The 17,729-nt window shown below is 35.2% G+C and overlaps 1 protein-coding gene across 1 annotated transcript in view; it reads right to left on the bottom strand.

Moving 5' to 3' along the window:
- FAM13A (family with sequence similarity 13 member A) overlaps window positions 1-17,729 on the bottom strand; it is a 336,606-nt gene that overhangs the window by 156,454 nt on the left and 162,423 nt on the right. Inside the window, exon 8 of the mRNA XM_044913092.1 lies at window positions 16,863-16,949. Coding sequence (XP_044769027.1) covers window positions 16,863-16,949 — 87 coding nt within the window. The remainder of the gene's footprint in view (window positions 1-16,862; window positions 16,950-17,729) is intronic.

The raw sequence follows: 17,729 nt of genomic DNA, 5'->3' as shown, positions 1-17,729 counted from the left end.
CCTGGGATCGAGTCCCACATTGGGCTCCTTGCTCAGCAGGAGTCTGCTTCTCCCTCTCCCTTTGCCTCTCCCCCGCTTGTTCTCTCTCTGTCTCTCTCGCAAATGAATAAATAAAATTAAAAAAAAATTTTTTTTCATAATAAAATATTGGGAGAAATATATAAATAAGAAATCAATGTCGTTTTATTCACATTGATTTCTAATATACCAAATCTGGTTTTCTGAAAACATATTCTCTGGTAAAAGGAACCAAGCCACCTTGGAGAAATGGCTAATTACAGGTCTGTGACAGAAAAAGTATAAGGTAAGCTCAAGATTAATGAGTACATATTAGAAGTACACAGGAGCCAGTTTGAAAAGTCTCCCACAAGCAAATGTGGGATATTTTAAACAACCAATAAGCTAAAGGCTGATAATTCATTGAATTATAAAAGAATCTATGAGTCCATGATAATAGTAAAAAGACAACAGGGGTGGGATGGGTGACACTATTAGAATTAGAAAGTTTGCATCCCCAGCAAAATAAATGATTTAAACAAGGATCATCAATACATGCTTATGACATTATTATGTAAGTGGTGCTGGACAATAGGATATTCACTCGGTGTCTAAGAATACTTATCACACATGGAGAAAAGTCATTTTACAATAGAGAGATCTGGCAGACACTACCTCAACCAAGTAATCAAACTTAGCATCATCAAATAATGAAATATGTAAACATTGTATGTTTCCAACTGTAATGCAATGGGAAGCACAAAACAAAAAGATTAACTTCTATCGTATGTAAGTGATGAATCACTGAATTCTACTTCTGAAACCAATATTGCACTGTATAACTAGAATTTAAATAAAAATTTGAAAAATTAAAGTTAAAAAAAAGATTAACCTCAATCTACTAATGAAGAAACAGTAAGATAACTCTAGACTGTGGGGCATTTCACAACAGGAGCTGGTAAATTATTTCTGTACAGGCCCAGAAAGTAAACATTTTAGGCTTCGTAAGCTGTAAGGTCTCTGTTGCAACTATTCAACTTTGTGCTGTGGTATGAATGGGTGTGGCTGCGTTCCAATATGACTGTATTTACAAAAACAGATGGTGGGTTTTGACCAATGGGCTGTAGTTTGCCCATCTCTGTTCTGTCCCATGATAATTGTCCGTGAGTCTGGGGGAAAAAAGTCAGTATCAGTAAAGGAAAAAAAAAAGGCAGAAACCTACATGGCAATAAAACTCGATGTTTGATCCTTGATCTGACTGGACTGTAAAGACATTTTGGGGACGAATGGGTAAATTTGAATAAGGACTAAAAATTACATTTATTTATTGTATCCATGTTAATTTCCTTCAGTACAATAATGGGATTAAGATAATGTCCTTTTTTTAAAAGACATATGCTAAAGATATATCTGAAAATTGTTTTCAAATAGGAGAGATAAAGAAGATATAGCAATATGTTAAAAGCAAAATAAGCTATCTACTATCTGTGTTCATCAATAAAATGGGTATGTAGGAGAAAAACCACAGCAGTTCACTGAGAAGAAAACAAACAGCTCAAAGGTCAACACACAATGGAAATTTTCTTGAAAACCATAACTACTTTTTGAAACTTCAAGGAATATAACCAAGTTTTATTTTACCCAAAACCACTTTTAAAGTTTTCAAACATGTAAGTTCAATTTTGCCAAGGGTGTTAAAATACCAACACCAAACTGGTCTTGTCTCCATTTTCAAATCTTGAAGAAAGAATGATTCCCAGGCAGCCTTTAATTTTTGCTAAGGTCTAACTGATAAACATGATACTATGCTTGTATTTTCCCTGTCAAAGTCTGTAATGAATCTTCAGTCAAAATATTTTTATGTTAGTCTTAGCACTTTATGAGAGAAGTTCCCTACATTTTCTCAAAATAAACCAAACTAAACATATCCTCCTCTTAGCCCTCAAATAAGCTTTTCTTCCTTTAGTGCTCTTGTTGATGAAGGCAAGAAACATCTACCCACTCTGATCTGGAAGGCATTCCTCTGAGGCTTTTACCTATTTACCTTCTTTTCCCTCCTAACACTTTTGTTTAGGCCTTTCTTATGTGTCATTTGGACTGTAGCTTCCTACCTTTTTTTTAAGATTTTATTTGTTTGCTTGTTTGTTTGAGAGAGAGAGGGAGAGAAAGAGAAAGAGAGAAAATGAGAGGGAGCATTTGGGAGCACATGGGGGGGGGAGAGGGAGAGAAGAATCCCAAGCAGACTCTGTGCTGAGAGTGGAGCCCAACACAGGGCTTGATCCCATGACCCTGAGATCATGACCTGCGCTGAAACCAAGAGCTGGACGCTCAGCCCACAGAGTCACCCAGGCACCCCTAGCTTCCTACTTTTTAATCCACTATGTCTGTTGACAGGGGTGATCTGAGCTTATTCCCTGATTAAAGTTGTTCAATGGCTTTCTACTTCCTATAGTCTATAGGAAACTCTTCAGACTCTTTAGCATTGCATAACTGTACCAGACTACTGCATGTCATTTCCTGCCACTTCCCTAGACACACTATACACAGTAAGACCAAGATTTTTCAAGTCTATAAACATGAACATTCTGTCCTATACCTCCCTGCCTTTGTACACTCTTACCTGTTTATAAACACGTCTTCTTAAAACACTTAAGTTCTATCTTGGCTACTCAGTACAAATATAATTTCTCCATGACTTCAACATAGGCAAAGTGGTAGTCACCTGCCTTCTTCTTAGCTTGCATATTACAATACAGAGAAGATTATGTTTCCTCATTTGTGCACCAAAGTGATCTATATGCTAATGATTCTTAAATTTGGATCTCTGTCCAGTCTTCTCTTCTAAGCTCCAAACCTATTTCCAAGCATCATCTTCAATTAACATCTCCATTTGGAAGATGATGAAACTGAAGCAGAGAGCTTACAGAGCACACAGTGGCACACAGGTTCAAATGCTTAGGTATATGGTCTCCAACCAGCTCATTCCCCAGAACAGGAACCTGAGAGTCATCTTTCACACTTCCCTTTCCCTTCATCTCTCACACCAAATGCATCACCGAGTTCTAATTCTGTCATTAACAAAGATCTCAAATAAGTCTACTTTTCTTCATCTCTACTTACTCCAGGCTTCCATAAATTACTGCTTGGATGACTGCAATTGCTTCCTAACTGTTTTTCCCATTTCTACTTTGGCTCTCTCCTGACTGTATTCAGCACATAGGAGCCAGATTTATATTTTCTAAACATAAATGTGGTTATAGTTTTCTGTATTTAAAGTATATCAATGGTTTACCATTTCATTTTGGTGAAATTTCCAATGTCTTAATAGACTATAAGGGCCTTTCTTTAGCTTTATATGGAGATACTCTCTGCATCTCTCACAGGGCTTCAGACTCCTCCCAGTGGCCAGGTTCACTTCATCTAGCTCCAGGGCCTTCTCACACTATTATGAAGCTTGAAATTCTCTTCCCCAACACCTACTCTCACTCCTCTTTGGTCCCAAAAGAAATGTTCACTTCCCTCAAGAGGTGTTCCCTGATGAATCAGCTTAAGTCAGGTGCCCTTGTTACATACTGCCAGGGCACTCTATTTTCCTTCCTAGCAATTTATAGAATTTGCAACCAAATATTTGAATATTATTTTACACTCCTCACTAGGTTGAAAACTCCATGTATCAAGTTCAATATCTAAATGCTCAGCTTCTATCTAGTTCAATGCCTGCTGTTAAGACAGACAATTAAATATTTTGAAAAAATAATAATTCAAGCTAAAATAACACAGGCTGAATGCCTGGTAAGACAAAGAGAAGAAATAATCAAAACAGACATAGCTCAGCATGAAATGACCAAAAGGACTAACATCAGAAGGTGGACAAAATTTAGAATATGTAAGCAAAATCACTATGGGCCAAGATGCAAAAGAACCAACTGTAGTAAGATGTATAATTTATGTATTTACATTCTCTCCAATTATGCCAATTTTCAAAACCCAAGATTAACTCTAAACTGAGATTTTGGTAAATTTATGTTTTAATCCTGAGCTTATGATCTAACACAAATTATTTCTCTTTGCTTTCTTCTTCCCTAAGGACACAACATTTCTGTTGTGAAAATGAACAGTAATGATTAAATTTAAACTTTAATAGCAAAAGCAATCTTGAAAAAGAAAAGTAAAGCTGGAGGCATCATAATTCCAGACTTCAAGTTATATTACAAAGCTGTAGTAATCAAAACAGTATGGTACTGGCACAAAAACAGACACATACATCAATGGAAAAGAACAGAAAATCCAGAAATAAGCCAACAATTATATGGTCAATTAATCTTCAACAAAGCAGGAAAGAATATCCGATGGCAAAAAGATGGTTTCTTCAACAAATGGTGTTGGGAAAACTGGACAGCAACATGCAAAGGAGTGAGACTGGGCCACTTTCTTACACCATACATAAAAATAAACTCAAAATGGATTAAAGACCTAAATGTGAGACATGAAACCATAAAAATCCTAGAAGAGAATACAGGCAGTAACTTTTTGACATCAGCCTTAGCAACCTCTTTCTAGATATGTCTTCTGAGGCAAGGGAAACAAAAGCAAAAATAAACTATTGGAACTACATCAAAATAAAAGCTTCTGCACAGCAAAGGAAACAATCAACAAAACTAAAAGGCAACCTGTGGAATGGGAGAAGATATTTGCAAATGACATATCTGATAAAGGATCAATATTCAAAATATATAAAGAACTTCTACAACTCAATACCCAAACAACAAATAATCCAATTAAAAAGTGGGCAGAAGATATGAAGAGATATTTTTCCAAAGACATCCAGATGGCCAACAAACACATGAAGAGATGTTCATCATCACTTGCCATCAGGGAATTGCAAATCAAAACTACAATGAGATATCACTTCATACCTATTAGAATGGCTAAAATCAACAACACAAGAAACAACAGGTGTTGGCAAAGATGTGAAGTAAAAGGAACCCTTGTGCACTGTTGGCAGGAATGCAAACTGGTGTAGCCACTCTGGAAGACATTATGGAGCTTCCTCCAAAAGTTAAAAATAGAATTACCTTACCATCCAGCAATTGCCCTACCGGGTGTTTACTCAAAGAATACAAGAACACTAATTCAAAGAAATACATGCACCCCTATGTTTATAGCAGCATTATTTACAATAGTCAAGATATGGAAACAGCCCAAGTGTCCATCAGTTGATGAAGGGATAAAGAAGAGGTGGTGTATATACACATAATGGAATATTATTCAGCCATAAAAAGAAGGAAATCTTGCCATTTGCAATGACATGGATGGAGCTAGAGTATAATGCTTAGAGAAATAAGTCAGTCATTCATATGTGGAATTTAAAGAAACAAAACAAGCAAAGGGGGAATAGAGAGAGAGAGGCAAACCAAGAAACAGACTCTTGACTATAGAGAACAAATTGATGGGAGGTGGGGGGGGCGCGCAGAAATGGGAGAAATAGGTGATGGGGATTAAGGAGTGCAGTTGCTGTGATGAGCACCGGGTGTTGTATGGAAGTGCTGAACCACTATATTGTACATCTGAAACTAATAAAACATTGTATGTTAACTAGAATTTAAGTAAAAACTTAAAAAAATATACAAAAAATAAAATATAAAAACTTAAAATGAAAAAAACCCCAAAACAACAACAAAATAAACCTACGGAGTAAATAGTTTGGAAAGTACAGTATCTTATTCTGTAGTATGAATGAAACAGGGGAATAAAAACAACTTTGCCAATGTCAGACCAATATCATAATACAGAGTAATGTAATACAGAATTTTTCTTATTGGTTATTCTGTTCTAAAATCTATTCAATAGACCATAGACAGATTAACCTTAATAAACCCTAACCCTCTGGTCATGTCACTTCTTTTAGTCACAAACCTTCATTACCAATATTTTTAATACAGAATTAATTCACATAACTACTTAAGAAAAATACTAAGATTACAATTGAGAGCTAAAAGTACCTTCCACTGAAAGATACTTCATAGAAGAGAAAATGTAAATCATACAGAAATACATGGAATTCCATTAGTAATAAATAAAGTATGTGATTTAGAACTGGGTCTTATTTTTCTGTCGTCCTTGCTCACAAAGATAACATCTAATGTTGGTAAGGATATGAGCAATTGGCACTCTCATATTTTCCAGTGGTTGTGTAAATTTTTATAACTCTTAAGTAAAAATTTAACTTAGCAATAGGTTTTAAGGACCATAAACATATAACTTTTGAACTACGAATTCACTTTTAGCAATCTATCCTGTGGATATAATTCTAAGAAATAAAGCGCATACTGAATGGTATTTGACCAAATAGTACTTATAATATTGAATAATATTATAACACTGAAAACATCTGGAATATAAAATATGACAATGATCATCACTGTTATTATGAAGCCTTACCAACACAGAAGATGCTTATAATAATACATTAAGGGAAAGTAAAAGAAAATTGCTTTTAAAATATGAATATATCTGTCTCAACTACATCCACATACATGTAGGAAAAAATTGCTTTAAGAATCTTCTCTAGCATTTATAGAGCTATTTAATGCCTATAAATTCTGGGTGCAAGAATCCCCAACAAACAAGTAGATTTTATATCTGCACATGATAGCATGGGGCAATGAATAAACATGTTATCACAATGAACAAAAAGTCCAAACTCTCCAGGCCTGATGATATGAAACTTGCATGTAATTTTCCATAGCAATAGCCATCTTGTAGGTAAGGTGTTAAATGCCTAGGATACTCCACTAAAGCCTATTTAGCTTATTATATTGAGAGTATGGTAGGCTAGCGTGATAGAGTGCTGTATATCATATGCTTAGTTGACATATAAAATGGTTTTCAGGATGGCTGATGAGAGTAAGTTGTATGCAATTGGATTTCTTCACATACAAAACGTGTCTAATACTGGTATCAAAATAACAGCTGTCAACATGGAGAAAAATATGGTCACTATAAAACCAGTTCAGAGCTTTCACACTTAAGAAAGACTGAATTATTGGTTAAGAAGTAAAATAAGAAGAAAAAAAAAGATAACTTTCACTAAGCCCCACATGTATACTCCATGACCCAGGCTAAATATCAATTACTTACATATATTATCATTCATTCTCACAACTACTCTGCAAAGGAGGTAGTATAATACAATGTAGCATATAGGACTACAGTGATGGGAAGCAATATGAGGGTAAAGAGTTTGAGCTTCAGGATCAAATATCATCTGGCACTTTTCTATACAACCTTGGGAAAGTTAACTAGGTTAAGCCTCCATTTTCTCATCTATAAAGAAGGAAGAAAAATGCAGTAGACTGACTCCTGTTTACCAAAGATTGGTAAAGTTCCCTCCAGATGCATCCTACGGCTGTATTTCCTGTCCCCATTGTGACTGGGCTGGGTAATGTGATTAGTTCTGGGCAATGAATTATGAGTAAAAGTGATAGAATTACTTCTGGGCCAGAGCTTTTAATTGTCAGTGCAAGATTCTACAGGACCTGGGCACCTGGGTGGCTCAGTCGTTAAGTGTCTGCCTTCGGCTCAGGTCATGATCCCAGGGTCCTGGGATCGAGCCCCACATCAGGCTCCCTGCTCAGTGGGAAGCCTGCTTCTTCCTCTTCCACTCCCCCTGCTTGTGGTCTGTCTCTCGCTATCTCTCTCTCTCTGTCAAATAAATAAAATCTTTTGAAAAAAGATTCTACAGGACTCTTTTTCCTCGGGCACAGTCACTGGCCACATTTGAGATGGGCTGCTCTGTCAGTGCAGGTTGCTGGGTGACCAGCTGAAGCAGAGCCCCCTTGTCAATCTAAATTGGGCAGGCAGCATAAGCAAGAAATAAATGTTTTAAGCTGCTAGGATTCTGGGATTGCTTATTATTGAGGTGTAACGAAGGCTCTATGGACTGATAAAGGTCATTTCTATCCTATAGTGTTGTGATGATTTAATGAAGTAATATTAGAAGTATTTTCCACAATGTCCAGCATAGAGTAAATAGTGTCAGCTACATCATGATTATGTTATTATCTGTCTTTTATAAATTAGAATACTGAGATATTAAGTATTCTACAATGTACCTAAGGATACACTACATTAAATGACAGAGTTGCTTCTGTACGACTATAAAACCAGAAATCTTTTCATTAAAATCACCTTTTCTTGTCATGTGACCTAGCAAAAAAAATAAAAGCCCTCTTGTAATTATCTTTTTGTTCATATATGTGCCTTTTTTGTTGTTGTTTCAAAACCTTCTCTCTGTTACAGAAGAACTGATTTTCTTTTATTCTCTAAATTTGTTTCCTTTTAGTTTGCTGTTCATTTAATAAATTTTATCACATAGCATGGCAATCGTTATGCAAGATTTAATAATCAAACACCTCTATAGTTTGGCTGCAACCTGTCTTTCAGAATTTATCTTCTACTACTTCCCTTCATAAACCTTCTGCCCATAGTGTATAAATCTTACAGAACATAGGATGCTCATTTTCTCCTTCTAATCTTTGCTTATGCCACTCCAACTGAAATCCTTCCTCTGTTCAGTTGTCCAATTCTTCTTTTTAAAAAATTGACTTAAATTCTCTTTCTTCTACAAAGCCAGCTGTAATCAATTTCTAGCACATATGGTCTATTTTACTTATTTGAAACATAATTTCATAAGATTTTATAAGATAGCTGTGTACTGCAGGGGAAACTGTAAACCCTGGAAACTGTATTCTGGGAATCCCTTGCCACTAGGGTTCTGGTTAATTTCTTCCAATGAGGAATTCTCCTGAGATCTGGAAGGCAGAGGAAAGGATGACCTACTTTGGGTATAATAACTAGTTCACAGAACTGCCCAAAAGCAATTAGATCAGAATCAATTACACTGTCACATTTTTGAAGGAATTTACTGTCAACCCCTTCAAACCACATTTAACAAATGAACAAACCATCACCACTACCATGAAAAAACATCAGCACAGACTTAAGAAAAGTCTCTGTTGTTCAAGAGTTAAAACAATCCCCGAGTCACCAAACTTCCTCAAATAGGCAGCAAGCTATAGCTTAAGAAAGACACACTCCCTATACCCACTCCAAGGGCAATAATGAAAAGGAGGGGATTCTAAAATGTGAAGGCAGTAGCCAGAGAAAAAACAGACAATGGAGTTCCTTGCAGAAAGCATAATCTAAGCCTAATCAAAGCACCTTCATGGCTTCCTGTGCATGTGTACATACTGGTGTGTGAACGGGACTATGTAGTGTCCCATTTGTATATGGATGTGTGTGTGGAGAGAGGGACAGTCTATCTTTTTACTTCACAGATTCTCAGTTCAAGAGGAACCATGTCTAGCTCTGACAGAGTACTGATACATCACCCAGAAATTTTAGAGCTTGAGCTCGTTGTAATGACTGGTTGGTTCTTTGGAGTTTCATCCTTGCAGAAGGATTGACTGTGTTTTCTATACAGTAAGAGAAATGGAAAAATCTATTTGGCAAACAGAAGGGTAGGCCGGGGTAACAATAATGCTATGTATTCCCCAACTCCTATTTCCCTTTCCTCTTCCTGGGCACATTGGAAAATTACATTTAGCAGATTCCCATGGATGTTACTGCGTTCTGAAATGTGAGTAGAAGGGACAGGTGCTGTTTCTGTGCTAAGGTGGTTAAATGCCTGTGAACTTTGCACATGCCTCTTCTTTTCTTTGTTCATTGCCGATATTAGAACCAAACACTTTTTAGAAGACATAGCTGAAGGACGGAAGCAGCCTGTGTGTGATCTGAATCACACTGCTGCTTACAAATTCCTCCCTACCTCCATCAGACAATGACTGGAGTGGGAAATAAACTTTTTAAAATAAATCCAGTGTTATAGAGATTTTTGTTATAGCAGGTAGCATTAATAACTTTGATTAGATTTTGGTCATAATTGTAGAATAAGGCAAATGGGAAAAATGGAACAAAAAGGCCAGTGAGATCTTTAGGGTCAGTGAAAAATCAAAGAAACCAGGCTAAAACTTGATTGTTTGCAAAATAGGATGGTGAACCCAAAGGCTGATCTGAGATCCGAAAGTCATTCTCTAGCACATGTGATGTTTTGTATGCATGTCTAGTCTCCAACCTAGTTCCTTCAGGTAGGAGACAAAGGCTTTTCAAATTTGTATCCCTATCACCTGGCACAGAATGTAATGATGAAATAGCCAACACTTCAGGGTGTTTATCAAAGCAGGGCAGATATGCAAGAGGAGATGTTTGAGGCTGAAGAAGAAGGTCAGGGATCAGGTGTGTAAAGCCAGTCTTAGCAAGTTGGGTACTCAGGACCATGAGACTGGGCTGGCTATATACTAGATTCCATGGGAGGGCTAATCTACAGATACTCTCATAAGGTCTTTCTTTTCCTTGGCCTATAATTACAATTGCGTATAGTATCTGGAAAGAGGAGTTAAGTGAGCCAAATTACTGGAACGAGAGATAAGGTAGGTACATCATATTTTGCATTATTATTTAAGATAAGTATTTAATCCTGTATTATATTCTTACTTGATTATATATATAATATATTATATATTTTTGATTATATATAATGATATATATAATATACAATGACTATTATATATATATACACTTGATTTTCTCTCTCTATATGTGTATATATATAAAATAAAATATCACAAAACACAAAAAAAATATGATCCACATAATTGAATCTACTGGTCATTAATTCTAAAGAGATTCCAAGAATTCTTCAAATAGTTCAGTGATGACTTAGGAAATCAAATAAAGAATATGCTTATAATAAATAAAAGATTTAATCATAGATATAACTAATGATAAATGAACAAAATTATTTATTTTGTTAACTCTCATGCTGCTAGGCACTGAAGGGTAGCTTTGCAAAGTGATTTCCTAAGATAACGGAAGAGGCAAAAAATAAACAGGGAATGTTATCATCCAACACCTATCAGGGAGATGGCAAGATACAAAGCATTTTCTATCTAGTAAAATAAACATATATTCATACATACAAACATATGGGGGCAGAAAAAGCAGATGGAAAATTATTTTAAGAAAAGCTCAAGAGAGATTAAATCAGGAAAAGATACATAAAAAACTCAAAGTCTTAAATTCCAGATATAATTATGTGTTTAATGGTTATTGAACCCATTCCAAATGAAAAAATGTACTAAATTTGACTAGTTTCTTACAAAAGCAAATTTCCCATAACCACACACACACTCATTGCTTTCATATAGAGTAAGAGAGAAAATTGATTAATTCATTTGTTCATTCTCAAGTATTTATCAATGGTTCACTACGTGTCTGGCATTGGGAAAATATTACCAAAAACAAAACAAAACAAAACACACAAAAAGGAAGGAAGGAAGGAAATGACATGATCCTAGAAAAGAGTGCCCGAATATAATAAAGGACACTCAACACATCAAAGAAGGCTTTTAGTAAACAGAGCAAATACACTCAAAAGAACAGATCATCAAGCTTCAGTATCAAACCACACAAAAAACATATTTACAATATATGGTTATGGAGGAAAAGTTGACAGACATTAGAAAAAAAGATTTACCTTACGAATAATAGATACAAAGAAGAAAGGAAGGAAAAATAAGAGATCAATGAAATAGAAAATGATGATACAACAGAGGATCAACAAAACTAAAATGTGGTTCATTGCAAAGACTAATAAAGTCTCTGGCAAGCCTATCAAGAGCAAACAGGAAGAAAGGTCCCAAAAGATAATATTAGAAATGAAAAAAAGTTTTTAACTACAGATAAAATAAAGATTTTAAAAGTAAGAGGAAACACTGAAATACTTTATTCTGGTAAATTTAGGTAAAATAGTAATATTCCAGAAAATATAACATCAAAACTAATTCAGAAAAAACAGAAAACATGAATAGGAGCACTAAAGATACTGAATCAGTAGTTAAAAATCAACTCGCCAAAACAAATTTTAAAAACAATATTTAAATTAAAAATTAAATAAACAAATTGGAAAAACAAAATTTAAATTAACAAATAAATCTCACCAGGCCCAGACAGTTTTATAGGTACATTCTGCCAAATATTGAAGGAACTGATAATCCTGATCTTAACTATTTCAGAGATTAGAAAAGACTCTCCTCACCTCATTTTGTTAGAACAGCAAAACCTTTACACCAAAAGCAGATAAAACATAGATGCAAAAATACTAAACAAAATAGCAGCTATCCAAAACTTGCAAGGTATGTAAAAACATGTACCAAGGGCACCTGGGTGGCGGTCAGTTAAGCGTCTGTCTTCAGCTCTGGTCATGATCCCAGGGTCCTGGGATGGAGCCCCCATTAGGATTCCTGCACAGCCGGGGAGTCTGCTTCTCCCTCTTTCCCTCCTCCTTGCTCATGATCTCTCTCTCTCTCACACACTCTCTCTTAAATAAATAAAATCTTTAAAAAAAATGTAAAAAAAAAATTTGTACCAAGATCAGCTTCAGAACTGATTTGTTCCAGTGATGCATGATTAGTTTAAGTTTAGAAAAATTTTCAGTATATCGCCCCCAACAAGAAAAGAATAAATGGGAAAAACCATGCAATTATCTTTATAGACACAAAAGAAAATATTTGCTAAAATTTAACTTTCACACAAGATAAAAATTCTAAACAAACTATAAATAGAAGGGAACCTCCTTAAGCTTACAGAGCCTATCTAACAAACACAGCAAATATTATAAACCTAATTAAGTGTATGTGTGAAGAAAGACCTATAATGAAAACATGCTGACACTAACAAAAGCAATTAATTTGTTCATTTTCAAGTCTTTATTGAAGGTCTGTTACGTGCCTGGCATTGTGAAAAAATTTCAAAAAAAAAGTAAGAAAAAGAAATATGCCATGATGATACTTAAAAGTCAAATGTAGAAACTTCCCCTTAAAATCAGGAAGGAATTCAAGAAGGCGTGCTATTGCCATTTCTATTTAACCTTCAGAACATAGTACAAGAAAAAAGAAATTAAATAATTAAAGGCATGCAAAAAAGTAAACAGGCTCATTATTTCCAGATGATATGACTGACTGTCTACAAAGGAAATCAAAGAGAAGTGATCAACAAAATATTAGAACTAATGAGAATTTGGCAAGGCTTCTAAATATAAAAGACAACAATAAAAATTAGTTACAACATTAAATATCAGCAACAAAGTTTGAAGACATCATAAGTATTTCACTTATAATATCTACAAAATGTGGGCTACCTAGGACATTTAAGAAGAAAATTACATTTAAAAAAAAATTAAAAGACATTAAAGAGGTCATGAGCAAGTGGAGAGTTCTATGATGGTCATGAATGGAATACGAATTCTCATGAAATGGCTCTATCAATTCAGTTTAAATTCATTTTTTTTAAAAGATTTTATTTATTTGACAGAGAGAGAGAGAGACACAGCGAGAGAGGGAACACAAGCAGGGGGAGTGGGAGAGGGAGAAGCAGGCTTCCCGAGGACCAGGGAGCCCGATGCGGGGCTCCATCCCAGGACCCTGGGACCATGACCTGAGCCGAAGGCAGATGCTTAACAACTGAGCCACCCAGGTGCCCCTCATTATTATTATATTTTTTAAGATTTTATTTATTTATTTGACAGAGAGAGAGACACAGCGAGAGAGGGAACATAAGCAGGGGGAGTGGGAGAGGGAGAAGCAGGCTTCCTGCTGAGCAGGGAGCCCGATGCCGGGCTGGATCCCAGGGCCCGGGGATCATGACCTGAGCCGAAGGCAGATGCTTAACAACTGAGCCACCCATGTGCCCCAACTATTCTCATTATTGAAGAAAATCTCCATAAACAATTCATGATCCATGAAACCATTAACCTTTGAAAGAAAAATAATTTAACAGTTGCTTCTATTACAAAACAGTGTATTTGATAACTGCATTATCCTTATCACACATTTTATAGTTAATATAACTTTGTATATTAAAGGAAACCTCTAGGGGCGCCTGGGTGGCTCAGTCGTTAAGCATCTGCCTTCGGCTCAGGTCATGATCCCAGGACCCTGGGATCGAGCCCCACATCAGGCTCCCTGCTCTGAGGGAAGCCTGTTTCTCCCTCTCCCACTCCCCCTGCTTGTGTTCCCTCTCTCGCTGTGTCTCTGTCAAATAAATAAATAAAATCTTAAAAAAAATAAATAAAGGAAACCTCTATAAAATGTTGAGAATCCAATGACTAACTAAAACTATTATGTGCTTGTAATTTAAATTTTTATCAGCACAGTTTTATCCACTGATAAAAGCCAGGAAGGAAAACACATAACCTTTTATTTTATACCTTCATCCTAGCACTGAATGAATCTGATATTCATTCTCATACAATGACCTGACCTTGAATTTTTTGCTGAGGTCAAGAACACAGCGACTACACTAGGAAGTCCAGAGCATACCCCCAACGGAAGAGAGAAGGAAAATAACTGTCTACCATCAGTTCCCTGAATCCTATTCTGGGTTTATACTGTGATCAATGAATATGGGTTGTGAGGCTTGTTTAGAGCACCTGTGTTTGGTAGAAACAAGACTGTCTTCTCCAGTCATATGGAGCTGTGCCTTTCTATGTTCTATACCTCTTTATAAATCTATTTGATGTTCTCTTCTTTATCATCTATTCCAATTATTTGTTTGCATACATCCTCTACACAGTATTGGTATTGGACATGAAATGGTTATATGAATATGTCCTTGAGCTACCAGGGCTGGTGATCCTTGCTCATCCAGGAAGCATCATGGCACTGTGAAATGGAGGTATCCTTTTTTTTTTTTTTTTTTTTAGTTTGGACTCAAATCAAGAAGTGGCTTTCCTACCTAAGGAAGAGAAATATAATCCTTCCTATTGCCTAAGAACAGTGACAACTGGCAGAGGGAACACAGATGGGGACAGATGGCTTAGACTAGAGCGACATCTCCAGAGTCAATGGACATATGCCATTTCTGGATTACCATTTTACATCTCCAGCCATATAGGGATCACAAATACTTAGCTGTCCAAGGCAAATACAGCTGTAACTAGAGATATCTGAGAAAGACAGCTATGCAGGCCAAATGGAGTAACATTAATACCAAGGATACACATCATTCTCATAGCTCACTCAGTCACTCTAGAAAGGACACATCAACCATATTTTGAAGATGTTCTCAGCTTTAGCCTTCAAAGATCATCTGGAGGAAAAAAGATCTTAAGATAAAATCCTGGTGAAAGAGTTAGTGCTTTATAATCTCTTATAGCTCACATGCTCTGCCTCCTATCTGGGATTTGAATTACAAGGATTTTAATCACCCATAAACTAAGCAGAGCTTAGTTTGTTCATGTAAATGTAAACTTGCTTATGTAAGGCCACAGAGAAGCTTAAATTAAAAACCAAAGCTTAACTAATGAAGTAATTTCTCTATTGCATTAGTTTGTTCATGAATCATACAGTGAGACTGATAGGGGATAATAAATGCACATTATTGATTCCATACATACCTGAAAAATTCCAAGTAGGATTAATTTCATAAGAGTAATACAATCCCGTCAAACAGCTTTTATGACAGGTTTTGAGTTTATCTTTATTTAGGAAGTGATTCATCTAGGGTCTCTTCACATAAAGGTAGTTACACTAATATATGGAATTAATAAGTAAATGCTACTTAATGATTTCCCTCCAATCCTACCCTTTTCAAGGTATTTGTTTACGAGTGTATTTTTTCACACTGAATTTTTATTAATTCACAATAAACAAAATTTCTATAATACATTTGACTTAATTATATATAAGTTTGTAGACACAAATATTTCAGAGAAAAAGATACAAAAAGTAGATTGTATTTGAAAAGGAAAGCATGCTGGGTAGTTTGAATAATTTTCCAGGAAAAAAATCAGGGTGGAATAGGTTTTATAAAAAAGGGTTTTTTTATTTCTTTTAAAAATAAACCCGACTTACTGTAATCAAGACACTAAACAATTAACTCAATACTTCACTTGATTTACCTTTTACAGAATTATTTTTACGGTAACTTGCAATTAAAATCAGAGATTAGAATTCTTTTAAATTTTGCCAACAATGGACTCAGGAAAATTTGCTGAACTTTTTTTTTTTCCCCCCAGAATGGGGAAAAACAATAACTCTATAAATGTCATGGTGGCCAGTTAGGAATATTCTATATATCCAAGTAAATAGGAGAATGTCTACTTAAAAGATTAAAGATTAGGAAAGGAACTCTAAAATTAATGCAATAACTTTTCTGGTTGGACAAACAAATGATCAAAGAAATTTCCATGACATATTTTGGGTTAAAGGGGTTTTTCTTTTCACTGACAAAACAATTATGTAGATTTTAGATTTTTCTTAATAAGGAAAACAAAATTTTACACATTAGACTCTATTCTGTCATATATATGATCTTATTTCTTCCTGGTTAAAATTTACTTAATTATGTATTTTTATAATTATGAAAAATCAATAAAGTGATTTCTATTTTGAAAAAGAGAAATTGTAGTTGGACATTGTATTTTACCCCCAAAGCAACCAAGGAAAGATCTACTATATTCGACTACTTCCTATGATGTAGGCGGCAAACAATTCTGATTTAGTAGAAGCAAAACCCTGTACTAAAAAATATCACTGTCATGTAAGAGGATTGTCTTGAAAATTTGGGGATGAACATCACTTTGGATTAAATGTACTAATAAAAAGTGCTTTTTAAGCAGCCAGGTCCAGAAATAAAAACAAAGATAAAGGCTGAGGGAAATGCAAGAAACAGAGCATGGAAGCATGAGAACATCAAGAGCCCTGCTAAATGTTTCTCATGGTAGCCCAAAGGAGTAGACAACTTACCCTGGTTTTTAGAGATGGTTTTTGCATGTCTCTCTCTAAGTCTTTTGTTACAAGGATGTTAGGTAACGCGTTCTTACAACTGGCCTCCTATAAAGGAAGTATAAAAGAAATATTAGAAACCAAAGAACATTACCCTAACTGGAAATTACAATGCAGTAAAAAGCAATTTTTATGGGAGACAAGGCATTTCTGGATTGAACTATTTATATCAGAGTGACTGACATTTGTCATGAGGAATCAAAATAATTCCTTTCTTATTTTTCACCTACAACAGTGAAGTAAGGTAAGATGGTGATGGAGTAGGTGTGGGACACACAGAACATATATATTCAGAGATGACTGTTGAGAATCTCATCTACACTCTGTCACTTACACATCCACAGACAGCCCCCCTCTTCTTTAGAGAATTAGGTAGTTAATTCTCCAAGATATCAACCACCAAACTTAGAGTTTCCTTTTCCTACCACTTTTTACAAATGGGTTCTGATTATGTAAATACTTTTTCTTAAACAAATTCCTTCAAATAGTTTAGCAAACCACTATTGAATAGTGATAGTTTCATACAAACATCCTAACTGAGGAAAAGTATCTGAGTATTTGTTTCCAAAATTACTAAGCTTCAGTCCTTGGTTCACACAAAAATAGTACTTGCAAAGCTAGCAGAAATTACAAGAAGGCATTTACTATTTCTTTTTACATGATAAATAAAAACAATAATCTCATTTTTAAAAATACAATGTAGGGCCTCACTTACCAATAGCCACTAATTTGGATAAATTTTCCATAAGTGATTTCATTGCCAAATTAAGAGAGATAAATATATATAAGGAAGATTACAGACAACAATAAAACTAAGGAGAAAGTAAG

This window comes from Neomonachus schauinslandi, chromosome 2, assembly GCF_002201575.2.
Source record: "Neomonachus schauinslandi chromosome 2, ASM220157v2, whole genome shotgun sequence".
NCBI lineage: Eukaryota > Metazoa > Chordata > Mammalia > Carnivora > Phocidae > Neomonachus > Neomonachus schauinslandi.
The sequence above is the reverse complement of the archived record's forward strand: the minus strand, read 5'-3'. Positions and strand labels throughout refer to the sequence as shown.